At 40.6% G+C, this 19186-nt stretch overlaps 1 protein-coding gene across 1 annotated transcript in view; it reads left to right on the plus strand.

Annotated features, from left to right (window-relative positions):
• Positions 1–574, plus strand: part of LOC145413826 (uncharacterized) — a 46737-nt gene extending 46163 nt beyond the window's left edge. Inside the window, exon 23 of the mRNA XM_080283487.1 lies at positions 464–574. Coding sequence (XP_080139613.1) covers positions 464–574 — 111 coding nt within the window. The remainder of the gene's footprint in view (positions 1–463) is intronic.
• The last annotated feature ends 18612 nt before the right edge of the window (positions 575–19186 follow it).

Genomic DNA, 19186 nt, shown 5'->3' on the forward strand with positions numbered 1-19186 from the left:
TTGCAATAAGATGAAAGTGATGACTGTAAAGCAGGTAGGATGCATGCAAGCTGCAGAGTGATTGGATGAGAGGTGAGAACTTAACCGCTTAGCCTGTCATAAAGGAAACCCAAGTAATAGATCGTGCGATATGCTATAAGCATAATATGGGCCGCATTCTTGTTAGTCGAAGAAGCTCCCATGCATCTCGTTACCATTGTTTCTACATATGGCATACTAATTTTCCCTTCTGTGTTACCCCTGTAAACTATGTGGATACTTGAACGATACACACAGAAACAGGAGAATAAGCATGGTGTAATATGAAAAGTAACTGACCAAAGGAGATACTAGCGAGCCTCCATAATTCACGACAGTACGGCCCAAAGTCCATGACTAAACTGATCAGATTGCTCACTATGTTATCCAGTAAGAAAACAAAAGCTGCTGACATGACTTTTTAATGTGTTCTTCTTCATTCAAGTTCCCACTGCATGATGAGTGTGTGGGAACCGTGGGCTGTGGGCTGTTCACGGCTCACTGGACAAACCACTGCCGCCACGGAGACACATCCAGCACGGGAGCAAACAGGTGACGTCATCAGGTGAGAGGATGGCTTTCGCTTTCCGTAATCTGAGGCTCTTTCCCTATTCAAATATGATTACAATAGCAATTACTCTATTCAACCCCAGGACGTCCTAAAACGCCAGCTTTTGTCCGTAGTAATAACTTATAAGAACCCCATTCAACCCGAGGTCAACAATTATATTTTGTTTCCTATTCTCGGCCATTGTTATTCAACTAAGTAAATATTAATCCAACTGAAGGAATAGATACAACCTTCATTAACCCCTGCAGTATTAGTTATTTTCCTCAGCTAAGTAGTATAGCCTCGAGACAGTGAAAATAAAACAGTAAGATGTCATCGTGGTGAAGGGACTGGTGTCGATAAATTTAACATATTAATTATAATAGAAATCTTTAATAATTCACCGAATCAATTAGGCCAAAATTATGGTAGTAGAGGGTAAAAGTTCGCCTACTATCCCTTTGCGTTTTCATCTCTTTCCTCTGACGCAACATATCAAAAAGAAACATCTAACGGCAGAGAAACATATCAAGCCTCTCCCGACTTAGGAATATTAGGCACCAGAGAAAAGTGAGAAGTAAAGGTGGTTAAAATATAGTACGCGAACTTTTGCCCCTGACTGTATCAAGACACGAACAGACAATAGATAATTAAGGTAAATTAGGGCTGGGAGGAACGGGTCGTGAGGAAGGTAATGATGTGGGTCATACGGTGACGGAATATAAACAACCTCAGACACTTTAGGGCTTAGAAATATCTGCCTGGTATATAATGCTGTTGCGGACACTGACACTGATCCACTTCATTGCGATAAGTAACTGAACAACTACTTCCGAAACCAAGCGATATATTGAAATCTTACAATATTTTTCCAAGCTTCAAAATTGTTCGACTGAAAAATGAAGCGATATGAGTGACGTGCAGAAACCTTATCTGAAAGTAATGAGATACTGTTATTGTAACCAATAACAGTTTGACAGGTAACGGCTCAGAGAAATAAACCATGTCAATAGTTCCTAAACACCGTCTGGAAATCATGTCAAAATCTAATGAGATATCGCTAATCTAATCAGTGATAATCAAACATTAGGGAATCTCAGATCAACAGCTGGGAATCCCAGAGGTGTATAGGGTTTATGAATGGGACGTTAATTTACCTATAAACTAACGATCACTTCACTGTCGTAACTAAGACATGTATATCCAGGAAGAACAAGCAAGAAAAATACACAATCTATCCGAGTCTCCTGTTCCTGCAAAACCTACTGTAATCCAAGTCACGAAAGGAAAATGATCTTAAGTTATTTGGTAAATCTCAGCACTGTGCAGATTTCCTGTATCATTAACCCTTTCACTAAAACTAAGTCGTTTAGGCAAAATATTTTTTTGCGATCTCCAGAAAACTTTATTCTGTTTAGGGAAGACCTAATTGGGGAGTTAAAGCTCTTCGATGAGTTCAATAAAACTGTCTGGTGCTATACAATGACTAAAGTGAAAAGTCGTTAAAGATCAATATAAGATCAATAAAATCTTCTGGGGGTGGACTGGTTAAAATATAAAAGACGTCATCTTGGTAAATGGGTTAAGTATAATGAAAAAAAAAAAAAAGTGAAAAAAAAGTTTACCGGTCTCTTTCGCTTCGTCATTCCCTTCTCAGCCTCATCCACTTCATATACCTGTTCCAGTCTTCCCTGCTGTTAAACTTTCCCTTCACTTTCATAATAAGCACATCACGTTCCCTTCTGCCGCCTGTTACCTTTTTTCTTGTTATTCCTGTCCACCCCTTGGCGACATAGAGCTAAAACACTTATGGTGGTATTCCGAAACTGCAATAAACTCTTCACACATTACCTTGCATGAAGCTGTCCTTTCACGGGAGATAACAAACGAATATGGAGAATCTGGCGTGAGATAGTCCAGAAAGTGATGTTAAATACTGAACTTGTCCAAATTTACAGACGAGTTATGAAAATTATTTTAAACTTCCGTACATTCCTTATTTGATTTTTTATCTCCTACCTTACAAGAGTGATAGATCAAGGCAAATCATGGTTGAGATTTAGACTATATAGTATTCAAACTCACAAAATACAGGAGGCTATCACCAGGCAGCTGCTAAAGTAGTGCCAGCTGGTGTTTGTATCTCGGTTTAGGAAATGGAACATTGCTGCAGGCGTGAGTATAGGAATGGTAGGAGACCCATGTGAGTTATGCCAGTTATCATCCACCTGCCACTTTTGTCTCCCTCTATCGGTACGTTACCGCTGTGGACCGGGAATGTGTCCAGCTCTGCCAGTTCAGAGTGTATGGAGGTTCCGCCAACACAAACGTGCACATTTGCTGAGCCTCACTGGATGTGAAAAGAGAAAGTGTCAATGGTACTATGTTAGCTTTTCCTGTAAATTTGCCTGAGCAAAACACACCAGGATTAGGAAAGATTTGACAGGAAAAAAGAGGCCTTATCTAATATAACACAATAGCACAAAAAAAAAAAAAAGGCAAAAAATTTAAATCCCTTCAGCCAGGGAGGTTTCCCCTAGGTCAAATAAAACAGTCTGACCTTAATTAGATATGAAAAACATATAAATAAATAAAAATAAAAATCCCACCGTACTGAAGAGTGAATCAACAGCTTATCACAACAAAATGCCAAATTTTCTCCGGCGTTCAAGAGTTCGCATGACAGACCCTCCTTCATCATGCATGTTAGCCTCTGATGTTAACCTAGGATCGATGTTACTGACTCCCGCCCTCCTATCTAACACTTGATAAATACGACGATATTTACAAAGTTCCACATCGCTGTGCATTGTCTGCTCATACCGGCACATGTAAGATAAAATTTTCTAAGAGGGCAAGTCCTGGCCCTTTTCGCATATACGATAGCGATATAAAGAACTTATGTACTATGGCTGTAACTAGTTTAGTATAATTCCAATTTACTCTTGTCATAGCAGTCAGTCTACTTTGTTCCTCTACCCCACACTCCTATACACCCTCTGGCATAGAAAGCGTGGTGGAAGGGCAGCCCAGCACACCCCATGCCACTACCCATCCAAACAGCAATATAGATTTTACGATCCGGCCAACATGGCGGTGGTGGTGGACGAGAATCACAATGCGCATTAACTCGACAGACAAGGGGTAGCATTCTAAGTCGCTATGGAAATTTCACAACACTTCTTTCTTGGCGTTTTATTCTGCACACTACACCTCAATATCCTTTTGTGTGTTGTTGTTGTAAACAATGTCAATATTAAAACGATATCCATAACATACACGAATGTTAGCGCGTAATATGCAGTGTAATTCGCTAAGAAAGAGGTGCTACGAAGCCTCCTATGCCACTTACCTTTAGAAAAAGGCTCATGGTGACGGGCACACAAAAATAAACATGACCAAAAATACCACATCTCCTGCCTCGGCTGAGGACCTAAACAGAAAAATAAACACCCAGGTTCCTCAGATTAGCGAGCCTTATGTTGCTATGGTGAAAGTGTGAAGATGAAGAAAGAATAACAGAACAGTTCATATACAGGCATGAGGGAACAACACCGCCAGATAACGTAACCATGATGACGCAGACATTGCGATGATACCCCCTCCCCCAGCATGACTTCTTTGCGTGAATTTATATCCTTATTGCGTACAGAAATGCTTGCTGAGCTATGGGAGAAAAAAAAAAAGGGGAAGAGAGAGAAGGGGGGGGAGAGGTACTAATCAAGATCCATGGCAATGTACATGTGGATCGTGATGGTAAACTGCATTTCACCTGTGCCATCAACAAATGCGAGTCACTCTTTGTTTACCTGGGGTACAAAGAGCGAGCAGGAGGGGGGCTGTAAAAATGAGAACTTTCACTTGAGCGCCAGTCAACCACGCTCAAAATGTCAACAAACTATACGTGGGAAGGCTGGATGGGTCGCTTAGTCACCGGCACCGTAAGTCCTCGTAACCGCTCTCCCGCAGACATAACCTTAATTACAGTCCTCTGTCTACCGCTATATCATTATCACTCTTCATGGCCAATAGTTACCAAATACACATTTTCGCCCGTTTGCCTCTTTTGCAAGTATGGTCACATACGTCCACGCTCCAAGTGAGAACCTCTGAATATGAAATATAGATCTTAGCAACACCATAACCCAACAGTGCAAAGACGGTGGGGGGGGGGGGAAGATCTCCAACATGGTTAACACAGTCGTTAGGTATTAAACAGAACAAAGAAAAGTCTCTTGAGTATGAAATTGTTTTGGATGGTTTTGAGGTGGCGTCACAGCCCATAATGAAGCAGACACGGAAATACCACAACACAGGACGTTCCGAGAATTTATAACAAAGAAAGCAACAAGGTCTGAAAATAACTCTCTCTCTCTCTCTCTCTCTCTCTCTAGCATGGGTGTGTAGGTGTCAGAGGAAAAGTCGGACCTGTACGTTACCTTTATGGACCAAGGGAAGATGCATAATAGTGGTAACATTAAGAAAGCGTGTTTGTGGCAGGTGCTGTAAATGTACAATGTATGTTTACGGTGGGAGTGAAAATCTTAAGTGCAGTGAAGAAATACCTATGTCGCAACTTGCAAGACTCTTGCTGTTGTTGTTGCTGTTTTCTTATTATTCTTGTTAGGAGAAACTTACAAAAAATCTTCATCATTCCCATACTCCCGGACGATTTCACTCAGCTCAGGAGTGACGTCTTGTAAGGAAGGGGTTATAATAAAAACTCTAACTTGCACCTCCAGTTAGAAAAATCCACCCTAAGCTTCATGCAATCGTCTGGTGATGGCAGGCACAGCATCTGAACTACTCGGACGGATGGAATTTAACTGAGAAGCCTAACTAGATGCTCGTTACAAGTGGAATGCCTCAAGGTTCAGTTTTTATGTCCTGTACTGTTTCTAATTTATACTGATGATACTGACGATGGTTTGTATCGTAAAATATACAACTCAGCGGTTGGTACGTGATTAGGTAACAACCCAGATACCCCTGAATAAAGTCTGATGATTTAAGGCGATCTTGATAAACTGTTAACTTGGGCTCAAACATGGCAAATGGATTTCACTCCTGACAAATACAAAGTTCTAAGTACTGGAAGTGACAATGAAAACTTTAGTTACACTGTGAACAGTACCCAGACTGCATATGTACTTCGAGAAAGATTTAGGAAGTACAGTATCATATGATTTAAAACCAAGTCGTCAGTGCAGAAAAGCAATAAAACTAATAAACTAATAAAAAATTAGTTGGATTTATAGGTTGGAATTCAAATTAAACAATATCATCCTTATCTCGTATAATTCCTCGATGTGTCCCCATCTGGAGTACTGTATTTAATTTTGGTGATTATATTAAAGAAAGATATACAAAAGAAAGAGTGCAACGAAACGCAACTAAAATGATCCCTGGACTAAGAAACAAAACATACGAGGAATGTTGGGAAGAGTTAAAGCTGTTTGACATACCAAAGCGCATACTGCGAGGGGATTTACTTCAAATATTCAGAAGTGTTAAAGGATATGACAATATGGCAGTCGATGAACACTTCACAATAGCCTAGACCCATCCGATTACACTAGAGCTTCTGGATATGAAATTATTGGCAAACGCTGCCAGTCAAATGAAGTAAAAAAAATCTTCAAAGTGGTTGTAAACATAATATGATGTATGTTGCCTAGGGATATGGTAGACAAAAGTACAATATTAACATTTAAAAGTCGCTTAAAAAAGTATCTAACTTTGAATTCCCAGTTTAACTCATTCATCGCTACAATGGAAAAAAAAAATTTGTTGTTTTCCTCTCAGATAATGGCGAATGCAGCATCAGCGTTATAGTTTGAAATACATGTTACTTTTCCGTTACAGCTTAAAATAAGGTACAATACAGTTTCACCTTCAAACTTTTCTCCGAAATTTCTTTGCTGCATGGTTGTCCTCCTCACTTTTTCCTGCCGGCTTCGGCTGGAGGGTTTGGTGATGGAGGAGGGGGGAGCGGCTTCTTGCTTTCCTATCCTTCTCTTGTGCACATAGAATTAGATATAGTCAAAATATTCTCTCTAACAAACAGCCTCGAATGGGCCACTCGGTCTGTTGCAGTTTGCATTCCTTTAAGGTACTCCTGTGTATTCAAAGAATGAACTACCTCCCCCAAATGGCGTACCTTTTAGCACTATTCTCTCCACCATCAGATAATTTTATTTAGCTCGATTGACTTTTTGAACCGGTGGGGTAATGCATAGTATTTATTAATCTCTTCAGTACAAGAGATCTTTCCTGAGGAGAGTTCATTCGTCTCATACAAGAATACATTGCAAATGACGTCCTCAGGTTGAAGGAATTGTTGTTGATGATGATGATGATGATGATGATGATGATGATGATGACGGTGGTGGTGGTGATGGTGGTATCTGGTTAAAATGTGTTAAATCATGGCGGCGTCACTTTATCAGAGCATAGCAGATTTCCTCACCTACATCATCACATTCTGTCACAGCGATGTCATTGCTGGGAATATTGCACCTTCTTAGATTTCTCTCTCTCTCTCTCTCTCTCTCTCTCTCTCATACGAATGGCACCGAGTAAGCTATGCGGTGTCAGTGAATGAGTGGTTTTCCTTGAACAAATTGTGTCTGCGTACAAATAAGAGTGGATAAATTGTGAGATCTGATCTATGAATGTCTCTTTTTCTTCTCTTTTTGTACAGTTCCTCAAAGAATGGTCTCTGTGTAGTCCAAAATGCTGGTGAAATAAAGAATTCAAGCTATTTCCTGTGTCTTTCCTCCCGTTCATTTTATCATTTGCAGAGTACGGGTGGTCTTCATTGCAAATGGGTAATGTGTCAAAAAATATCACCATTTTTTCATACAACAGGTACAGCAAGTTAGACTGGCAAAACAGCCCTAGAGATACGAATGAAAATTTAATGTGCCTTTCTTCTACAATTTACTGTAGACTTAATAGCAAAAGGAATGTAAAAATACAGTTTACAGCGAGGACCTACTGTAACATGGCGGCTGTTTATTACAACAGGAAGAGGTCATCCAAGTGTGGGGATCATAATTATGATCCACTGCAGACCTGGATCTCTTCACAAAGCAGGAGTCAACCATATATCACCTCGCTGGCTTAGGACGGGTTAACAAAGAAGTTGGTATTTATAGAAGGGAATTCAAAGTTTGTCACAGTCACACCGTCGGAGACTCTCGACATCCTTCTGGTGATAATGAGAAAGCCGGTCTATTGGATAAGCTGCCACTTGCCTCTACTAGTTTTATTTCGTTGATATTATTTTATTTCTAGCCCGCAGTTCTTGCAAAACAGCTCACCCCCTCAGCCATCAATTCCTACAAAACACTTCGACCATCAATTCCTGCAAAATACTTCATCAGTACCTGCAAAACACTTCACCAGCGGTTCCTTCAAAACACTTCATCATCAGCTCTTACAAAGTACTTCCCATCAATTCCTATGGAACACTTCAGTCATCAGTTGCTACAAAGTATTTCAACATTCAGTTCCTGCAAGCCTAACACAAAGGTCCCACCCGGATAAGATCACACCCCCAAACACCTCTTTCCCACTTTCACTCTTCTCCTCCTTTCTCTCTTGCTCTTACCGTGACCCAGCTCTCTCTCTCTCTCTCTCTCTCTCACACACACACACACACACACACCTACCTAGGTCTCCTCTTCGTTTCCCATCACCATTATCACCTCCCTGCCCTTCACAAATCCTTTCATTACGAGGGTTCTCTTTTAATCCGAATACAGTTTCCTAGCGTTAGAAAAATAGGGACGTTTTCGTAATGTAAGGGCTGGCGAAAGTTATTTCCATTTCCTTCATTATAAGGCGTTTCCTTAAGCTCTGCAGAATCGTTTCCCGGTAGCAAGCATGACAAACTAGACGTAGCACTCACAAGGTACGACACTAACGACCACCATTAGTCGAAGAGGCTGAACTTTCGACTTTGGCGTGCGACCTTAACCTTCGACCAACTGCTCTCAAAACCGTATAGTTCCATTCATGCCTGAAGTTTGATTCTTCCTCAAAGTTCGGTGCAAATAGGAAAAAAAAAAAAACAAAGAACGAGTTATCCGTCCTGTGGCCTTGAGTTTTGACCTCTCAGTGACCTTGACCATTGACTGACTTCTCAAAAACGAATCCATTCACCTTTGCCCTACCCTAATCCTTCCACAGTTTTATGTAAATCTGACAAAATTGCTTTCATGTTGACCTTGCCATATGACCTTGACCCTTGACGTTCTAAAAACAATAAGTCAACCCCTTTGCTGATCCTCAACCCTTCCACCACGTTTGGTCTAAATCAGGTCAAAATAGTTTTATTTATCTTGTTGACACACAAACACATGGGTCGAAATTTGACCTTCCCTGTGACCTTGATCTTTGTCTGACTGTTCTCAAAATCGATCCCCATCATTTCTGCATTACCCTCAACCCCCCCGCCAAGTTTGGTCTACATCAGATAAAAACTTTAAGTTGTTCTTGCTAGGTAACATTTTGCCCTGGTCTTGTGACCTTGACCAGTGACCTACGGTTCCCAAAAACAATAGGCCAACTCCTTGGCTGTCCATGTACCTCTCCGCTAAATTTTGTCAAAATAAGATAACAACTCTTTGGGTTATTTGGTTTACACACACACACACACACACACACACACACACACACAAACGTTGAGTAAAACATAACACCTGCTCTCGTTTTGCGTGCACGGATGTAACGAGAGAGAGAGAGAGAGAGAGAGAGAGAGAGAGAGAGAGAGAGAGAGAGAGAGAATACAGGTTAAAGATGAATAATGCAGTGGGCAATGCTGCATGACCTCACCTTCACACTGCATTCTCGAGGAAGTAGGTTCGCAGAGAGGATGATGACTGGGTGGGTCGGGTGTGTTTTGTGCCTCATAAAATACATGGTGTACGGTCCTTGTTATACACAGTAATACGGCATTAACACTATTCTTATGACATCATTTTGGGTTTATTTTTTCTACCTCCATATAAGACTTCCCTGGTAGTGAAAGGGTAAAATGAAGGCCGTATCTAGCACCTCCTGCTCAAAAAATCTCTACGATGACTAAGTGACTAAAATCATCCAGTTGGTAACAAGACAACAATGAAAAATACGTCGTCGTAGTAAGCATGTCAAGGGCATCACCCAGGGTACGCTTCAATTAAACACCAAATACTGAAACATCATCACTTCCATGGGGGTAAAAGCGAGGATTCCTTTTGCTCTTCAATGGAGGTTGGAGGGACTTCAAGACCGCATTCAAAACAAGTGTTAGGGGTTGAGTTGCCACATCCTAATGGTAATACAGTGAGGGGGGGGGAGGTAACCCCTGCTTCCATATCTTGTAGTCGTACAGCCGAGTTGGTAGCATCATTATCAGAAATAATATCAGTATGGCATTTAAAAACAACTCATGTCTACCACTTTTCATGGAAAAGGGTCATAAATAGTATTCTAGCCATAACCTTATATAAAAACTGCGTAGTAAGGGCAAGGAGTAATATTCCTATACTCCCCTAGCCCCAGAGTTCAGTCTTTACACTATTCACATTTCCCAGTACTCAAAAAAGAGGAATTACATAACGAAAACGACAAACGTAAAGGTTCAGAATGAAGATGAAATAAAAAGCGAAAAAAATAAGTTGGGGCGAGCCTTGATATTCTTGAGTGATGCTGCGCTAACGATGCTGCTGGCTTTTTTATACATAAGGTTCACCGACTAGGGATAATTATCATATCCTCTCTCTCTCTCTCTCTCGTTTTCATTTTTTTTAAATTCTTAATCTCTTTACCCACAATTTCTCCTGTCAATTCCGACTCTCTGTTTCCCTACTTTCTCACAGTCCATCTTTACCCGGGTGCACGTGACATCATTTCAGGATATACCAGAGAGGTGTAGGGCAACGTACACTGTGCGATGCCTGGGAGAAAGCTGCTCACCTTAGAGGGAAAGCTAGTGGATCTGAATCTGACAGAATTTCGCTCTTATACTCAATATTACCTCAGCTGTATCTTTCCTAACGGTAACAATACGAGTTCTTCTCCTTTGGATCAGGAAAAACTTTTATGACGGCCTTTTAGAAACCGTGAAAATTTGATAAAAACAGGTGCCGTTGCAAGCTCCGGTGATCTACCTGACGCATGCGCAGAGCCGCCTCCATTAATGTAGTCCACGCAGGCCCCTCTGTGCTAGTCACCGCACAGACGCTGTAGTGAGGAGTGGTGACGTTCTCTGTTCTGTACTGGTTAGTTGATGGGTCATCTTATATAATTAACACCATACTGGAATATGTCACCTCTTCAAATGATTCTTTAATTGTCTAAACGTCAACGTATGTGAGGTTAAATCAGAGTTTGGTAGTTTATTGTGTCGTTCTTAAAGTCTTGAAAGAAAGTTCCACTTGACTAGATGCAAGAAACTTTGCTGCCCGATTAGACTGTTCAGTATAATATTTTTCAGTACCACTAATGCTACCATGAATGAGTGGCCTACGAAACAGAATAACAATAATAAGAGTAATGAGGATTTTTTACAGAAGCTTCTATTTACTGATACTAATGATCGTTCAGGTAATACGTTTAGTTGTTTTGAATGTAAGTGTGGATATAAGGCTCCTTAATTCGTAAAGTTAAGCATGGCTGTCAGTGGAGGTGAGGGTGTAACCTGGTGTTGTCATTGCAGACGCATCGTGTGAGGGGCAGCAATGAGAGTGATACTGGTGGTGGCCGCACTACTGCTGATGGTGAGTCCCACATTAACTAATATCACTCTCACTTTTGCATGACCCTTATTCTGATTTTTCTCTTAGTCCTTAACCCTTCACAACCATATTTTTATTTTCTTTTGTTCTTTAATCCCTTTATCACTAACATAACGTCAATTACATTTGTTCCTTGTCACAACCAATGATTCATCTTACAAAAGGCCCCTCTACCAACAAACCACATTCATACTTCTTTTGCTCTATTAAGATAATACTGAAAGTAACTGTTGCATTAAAAGATTAGCATATCAAATTCTGAAGGGAAAAAACCTGACGACCTAAATTTTAAGGTACGGGTCGGAACTAATCTGGACTGCTGTAGGTCAGTGTCTTTAATGAATGCGCGTCAGCTTGTGTGTGTGTGTGTGTGTGTGTGTGTGTGTGTGTGTGTGTGTGTGTGTGTGTGTGTGTGTGTGTGTGTGTGTGTGTGTGTGTGTGTGTGTGTGTGTGTGTGTGTGTGTTAGCACTTTTCCAGGCTGGCAAAACTCATCCTGTGTGTGTGTGTGTGTGTGTGTGTGTGTGTGTGTGTGTGTGTGTGTGTGTGTGTGTGTGTGTGTGTGTGTGTGTGTGTGTGTGTGTGTGTGTGGTATGTTAGCACTTTTCCAGGCTGGCAATACTCATCCTGTGTGTGTGTGTGTGTGTGTGTGTGTGTGTGTGTGTGTGTGTGTGTGTGTGTGTGTGTGTGTGTGTGTTTTAGCATTTTTCCAGGCTAGCAAAACTCATTCTGTGTGTGTGTGTGTGTGTGTGTGTGTGTGTGTGTGTGTGTGTGTGTGTGTGTGTGTGTGTGTGTGTGTGTCAATTGAGTCGGGACTGTGGCTATCCCACTTCGATTATAATCAGAGGAACAGTCGCTAATGCACCTCGAAGTACCCAATTTCATCAAACTCTATAAACATACACAAAGTAACTCCAGCGCTAGGTAACATATGAGGCATTAGGTGAGCGAGGCAAATACATCGTTGTTTGTACTGTAGACGCCACCCGCTGCTTCCTTTAACTGATCTTGTATACCAATCCATAGGCGTTTTTTATAAGGCTATGAGGCCAGTGGGATATTCTATAGATATGATTTATCAAGTTTTTGCACTTTACTGTTCATGGTTCTGGATCCCTACCACCCCATGTTTTTACTGAGAAAGAGAGTTACAATAATGATGATGATGATGATCATGATCATGAAGATGAAGATGATGTACTTTTCACAAATGAATGTAATATTAGTGATCTGCGATAAAGGGTGTTTATGATACCAAAACAAGAGAGAGAGAGAGAGAGAGAGAGAGAGAGAGAGAGAAATTACTGGGAAAAAGAGAGAGAAGGGAGTGAGGTTGTTTGTCCGGGGGCCGATCATGCTGTTGTCGCCCCGGGGATGGTGAGTCCCCTGCGGAACACTCACAACACCACTCACTGCACTCTTTACAAATCAGCCGTATGGTTTTGCAAAGGTACAGAAGGATAAACAAGAAAGACTGCATAAAAGGCACAGTCCCGACTCAGCTCACACACACACACACACACACACACACACACAAAGGAAGAGAGCCAAGCAAACACCACCTACTGCAGGGGAAAAAAAAAAAAAAAAAAGGAGGAAGAGCCAAGTGATATGTGCAGTATTATATGATGCATATCAGTGACTACAAGGAGTCAAGCACAAATGATAAGGTTTCCAGTGCAGTTAACATTGTGGTTAATTAGTATTTACTACCTTCAGCTCGAGGACGTACTTTTTATCAGAATGTTGCTATTGGCAAACAGCTTTATGCAACTTAAGGAGAGATTTTAGAATGGAGGGGCCAAATACAGTACTACACAGCCATCATAAATACCATCACTACTAGCAGACTGTCCTGAACTGAATAAAATCGTCCAGTATCAGTAAGAATGATAAAACAACGTCACCGTAATAAAGGGGTTAAAACAGAGCAAAAAGTTGGGAGAGTTTTGGCTCGGACCGGCCATCCGACAAATTCCGGGCCCCGAGGTAGCAGTCTCCTCTATACTGCCCACTCCCACCCCCCTCTCGACGGCCCCGCCACACTCACCGGTTTAGCTGACGGAAAATGACTGACATAGACAGGGGCACTAGAATGAGGACCACTGTGAAAGTTATGTAGTGTCATCATTAACATCATTATCACAACATATACAATTATTTCAAGAGAAAGTGCACAATTCAGAAAAGGATGACGATAACACAAAACAAGCTGGTAGATTTTGATGAAATTTCAATTAATGGCCTTCTGAAAAGACTCAGAGACCGTAGGATGCAATTACACCCAAGAATTATGGGTCTCGAGAAGAAATGTACTACTGTTCTTAGTCTTGGCTATGGGAGTTTGTATGCTTCAAAAGCATGATAAAATGTCCTACAATAAAACGCAATTACTCTACACACACACACACACACACACACACACACACACACACACACACACACACACACACAGAAATACCAGGGAGAAATTGTTAAGTGCTCCCTCCCTCCCAAAGCATTATACCAAGCTGAGCATTATCTCCACAAATACAATGTACACTTCCTTATGGTCATCATATTATTTTTGCAGTATTTGCATTTTACTTTTATATCGTCTTTAGTCTCATTAGTTCAGGCTATGCAACATGTGTATTCTCGATGGTTTTCACATATTTTCATCCTTGCAAATATGCCAGAACCCATCCACTACTTCATGTTCTTCAGCCTTTCTCCACGTATTTCTGGTGCAGCTCTCTCATACCAGTTCTTTTCTTCTGGCTGAATTGTTTCTCAAGAGATTTTTCTCAGTCATGATTTTTCTGCTGGGCAAAATTTTTTCATATCGCGTGAGTGATGTATTCTGCACTTCGGTATACATCTGTCAGCCACCATCACTCTGCTTACCGGAATATTTTATGAATCCAGTGCTAAAACATCAATACAGTCATCATTCCTTGTAATATTTTCCAAACTCATACCTCTGCCAGCTGATAAGTGACGCCACAAAAGAAATCAGAAGTGCACATAGGTGAACGCGTACCTAAGCAACATTGATTAATTAATACTTCATTATTCACGGAAAGCTCAACTATGCCATTGAATTTTGACCAACTTTCACCGAAATTTTAGTAATTTCACAACTGAGTCAACAGGGACGCCTCAAACTTTCATCATAATCCAGCCATCAGCTTTCCTGAGATTCTGTGGATATTCAGACCAGCAGACGTGGAAACATGACTTCTGTCCCATTTTCGCTGTAGAAGTTATGAACTTACCTGCAGCATTATTTCATTTCTTTCACAGAGTTATCAGCAAACGGATGCACAATAATGAAATGCGTGAAAGTAGGCGAAGAACTTCACCGTGAAGAGACGACCCCGGGGTTTTGGTTTAGTATGTGTGGCCATGACACTAATCACTACGTAATGCTGCAGTACGGAGACCGTGTTTTGATCATGCAAGGGTGTCATATTCTAGTGGCCAGGGCATTAGGAATTACAGGAACGTGTGGTGATATTTGATTTCGTTAATGTTCTGTAACTGTTTGTTGCCAGATAACTGATATACTTGCTGCCATTTTCATTATCGCTTACTTCAACCTTCGCCAAACACTCGGTCCACCTCCTCCAAACAGTAAACACACAACAATGTCATGTATTCCTTGCATCAACCTACACCCACTTTCACCCAACTTCACCCACTTTCATTTACACAACTTAGACCAACGCCCACATTCCATTACTTGCATCCTCTCAAGCCCATTTACATACTGTCTCTCTATCCTTTGTATCCCACCTGCACCTATTCGTACCCACCTGCAACCACTCATACCCACCTACATCCACTCATTCCCACACCCACTCACTCACACGCGCCTCCACTCAGTTGCATCTTCCTTCACCCATCTGCATCTTTTCCCACCCACATGTACCTACTCTCACCACCTGCACCCTCCTACACTCAACTGCACTCTCCAGCAGCCTCTCCACACCATTTACTCTCATCAGTTTCTGTCCATTCTGCATCCTCTTCCACCTTTCTTACCCAGTATCAGCCTCTTACACCCCTTCATGCCATTTCATTATAAAGCTCTCTTCTGCATCCTTTACCACACATTTTCTCTCTCTTCTTCCCTTACTCCACCCTGTTATCTTTGCCACTCCGTTATATATTGTGTTTCACAAGTTTTCTCTCCTTTTCCCTACACTCTCTCCTAATTTTTGTCGCTCCTCAATATACTCTATTTTAAATGTTTTCTCTCCATCAATATATCCTCTTCTAATTATTTTTGTTCACTCCTCCATATTCTCTTTCTCACATGTTTCCTCCATCCACATACCTCTTCTAATCTTTACTACAGTAGCATTCTGTTTTTCTATATCCTCTGGTTCATATGTTTTCTCTCCTCCGCTCATACTGTACATCTTCATATCCTTGTCATTCCTCTGTTATCTCTATATCCTCTGTTTCACGTTTTCTTCCCTTTCTTCCTACCAGTATGTTCGCATCTAATCCTTTTCACTCTTCCACATCCACCTTTACACATGTTTTCTCTGCCGCTCCTCCAGCCTTGGCCATGACCGCCTCACTATCAGCAGTAATCTATTTTGTACAGTGTGAACTATCAGTTGTCAGACCTGTTCCACCCCTCCCCCCAATCCTCCCTCCTTCCCCCCCCCCCCGGCTGATACACGGACCTCCATCCTTCACTGGTCTCATTCCTCGCGCTCTCTCATTTCTCCTCCAAGCTAGTTGTTCACGGAATTTTAGGCGAGGGATATAATACAAATCCACGTCATTCCTGTCCTTGTCCATCTGTTAAAGCTTTATAGCCGAGGATATTTTATGACTCACAGTTTCAAACTCATAAGTTATATCAGAACAGTTAGAACGTCATAATAGAGGAAATCAAATGTCGGAGCACGATACTCAGCAAGTAGACACGATCATCAAACCTGTCCCATTTTTTCTTTGTACCATAACCAAAATATACTTTAAAGTTTAGCACAGCTTTTGTTGGTCCACCGAAAGACAAACTACCTCTGCATTCTTCCACTTGGATATTTTACAGTGTATCCATGTTGTGCCTCAACAGACTTACAGATTGCATTCCTCTGTTTCTCTACCTGTAACGCGTTGTTACTTTGATCCAGAGACTGATAAGAGTGGGTGTCAGTGTGAAAATGGTCCGTCAGTTTTAAGTTATTCAAGTCTTATTTCCGTCAGCTGGGACTATCAGTCTTTTAAAAAACATCCAAAGATACTTTTCCGTTATATGCAAGACACGGGCTGACAGCAGTAAAGATCTTTTACTGAAATGATTACGTTTAGGCTCATTTGCATTTTAAACATTACGGATGACAGCAAGATCATCATCATTATTAATCATTTATTATTATTATTATTATTATTATTATTACTATTATTATTATTATTATTATTATTACTACTACTACTACTACTACTTACTTTTTCAGAGAGCCAGGTTTCTCTTTAAGCTGTAAATTATTAAGCTCGACACTGGTTACGTTAGAAAGCAAAGATATTTCTTGTATCAGTGATGGTGCCAGAAATGTTCAGGTTCTATCCACCCGGTGCTGTCTCTTTCGCCAGTTTTTCTACAAGATCTCGAAAACTTGTAATAGATACTAAAGAGCTTTGATAACGGTTGTCTTTAAGGGAAAAAAAAATGTTCTACCAGTTCTGACCACTAATTCGACATCTCCCCCCCCCACAACTCTCCGAGAGAGAGAGAGAGAGAGAGAGAGAGAGAGAAAGAGAGAGAGAGACTCACCAATCTTGGGTACCTGTGGCACTACTTGGTGGATTATAACAGTGATCTTTATCGTAGTTCAGTCATCCCACAAGACCCCCAAGCACTCCTAAAAATATTTTATGACAACAAGCAGTGGCCAAGTCTGCGCTTCCAGAAGTGCTCTTATGTTACTATGATTTATAAAAGTTTCTGGCATCAGTTCCACGGATTTAAAAATACTTTTTTGAGTTTTTTAGATCTGCAGATTTTTTACATGTCTGCTTACAGTAGGGATAAAAACTGCTCCTCAACTTTACCAAAAACGTCTGTAAACCTGTCCGCTGGGAACTCTCTCCATGCTGAATAAAAACGTCAGGCAGTGGCCGGATGAAACACACAAGACATTGTACTGTAGAGATTAATGAAAAGACGGATTATAACTTCTTCACTTCAAGTGTTTCCTGTGCTGAATAAAACTGTCTGGTGGTAACAACAACGAAATATAAGAAAAGTTATAGTAATAATGGCTAATTGAGATGGATCCTAACTTCTTCACCACTAAAGGTCTTCCAAAACCTAAAGGAATTTTCTGTCGGTATGAAGAATGAAATACTGTAAGGTATCATAGGAAAGAGACAAACTTACCCTCCAATATCAATAATTTCCCATGCATTTTCACACCCATCTAATATACAGACATGGTTCCATCATTTTCTTATAGTCACCCTTCCAAATCTTATAACTTATTCATCAGCGCACACACACACACACACACACACACACACACACACACAAATTGCTCAGGACAAGTCTCTTTTGCACTCGTCCATTCCTTCATTTATATATATATTTTCTTAATTTTCCACACTCATATTTTATACGTTCTCTGCATTCTTTATCTGATACTCATGCACACATATTTCTCATTTTTTGACACGTGCACACTCTTATTCTGAACACTTTCCAGCACTACATTTCACTCTTTAACATTTTACAATTCTATATAATATTTGCATTGTCGTCTACTTATTTTTTCTCTCACCTGCACTCTTGCTTTTGCATTCTTTCATTCTCTAATTTTATACACAGCCCTATTCTCTGCTGCCATACATTGTTCTACACTCTTACTTCATTCACTGTGCTACATTCTTATTTTGTTCTGTCGTGTAAATTATACTTTTCCTTTGTCGTGTACTAATTGTTTTTACACTGTCCTACACATAATATTTAGTCCTACACTTACTCTTTACACTGTTTTGCATCTGTCATCTTACATTGTCTGACACTTTCTTACATTGCCCTACACTCTGGATATTTACCTTCTACACTCTTGGAAACAGTTTATTTTCTTCACTATACCATCCTCCTTATTTCTTCTTACTCGCTTCTCTCAGGCCTCTTTGTTTCCTGGTACACATTTTCAAGTGTACTTTTCTCAATATTTTGCCCCTCATTCTGCATCCTCGAAATCTAGTGGTAAGCTTTAGACTACGCTGCGAGCGGTAGCGGGGCGGGTGTACATTTTATTTGGGGTGTGTATATGTGTGGGGGGTGGGGGTGGGGAAGTGAACAGTACAACTCAAGGAGTTTTTATTCGATTTTAACGAAACATAGTGGAAATATATGATCACAGAGATAGCTCTGCTTTAACAGTTTTGATACATAGAGACCAAACAGAGAAATGGTTGTGCGTGCAGGAACGACTGAGTGATATGATTTTGCGTACAGTTAGTCAAAGGACAAGGTCACAGGGCGAAGTCATATGTTTGGTCCCTAGATTAATCGCAAGGTGCGGGTATTGCACTCTCTGAGTACTCCTTCGTGTTTTATATATATATATATATATATATATATATATATATATATATATATATATATATATATATATATATATATATATATATATATATAATATAGGGTATAGCATCAGACTTTCTATCATCTATTGTAGTGAAGTGTTACGCAACCTTTCGTCTCGTCTCTACTGCCTCCATTACCACTCAACATCCTGTCACACCCACCTTCACTCCTTCTTCACTCTTCTTTAATAAAGGATTAAATGTGACTGTTTCCAACCCTAAACAAGAAACTGTCTG

The sequence above is a fragment of the Coenobita brevimanus genome, chromosome 97 (genome assembly GCF_032717465.1).
Source record: "Coenobita brevimanus isolate Jiangsu-jjx chromosome 97, ASM3271746v2, whole genome shotgun sequence".
In the NCBI taxonomy this organism is placed as follows: Eukaryota; Metazoa; Arthropoda; class Malacostraca; order Decapoda; family Coenobitidae; genus Coenobita; species Coenobita brevimanus.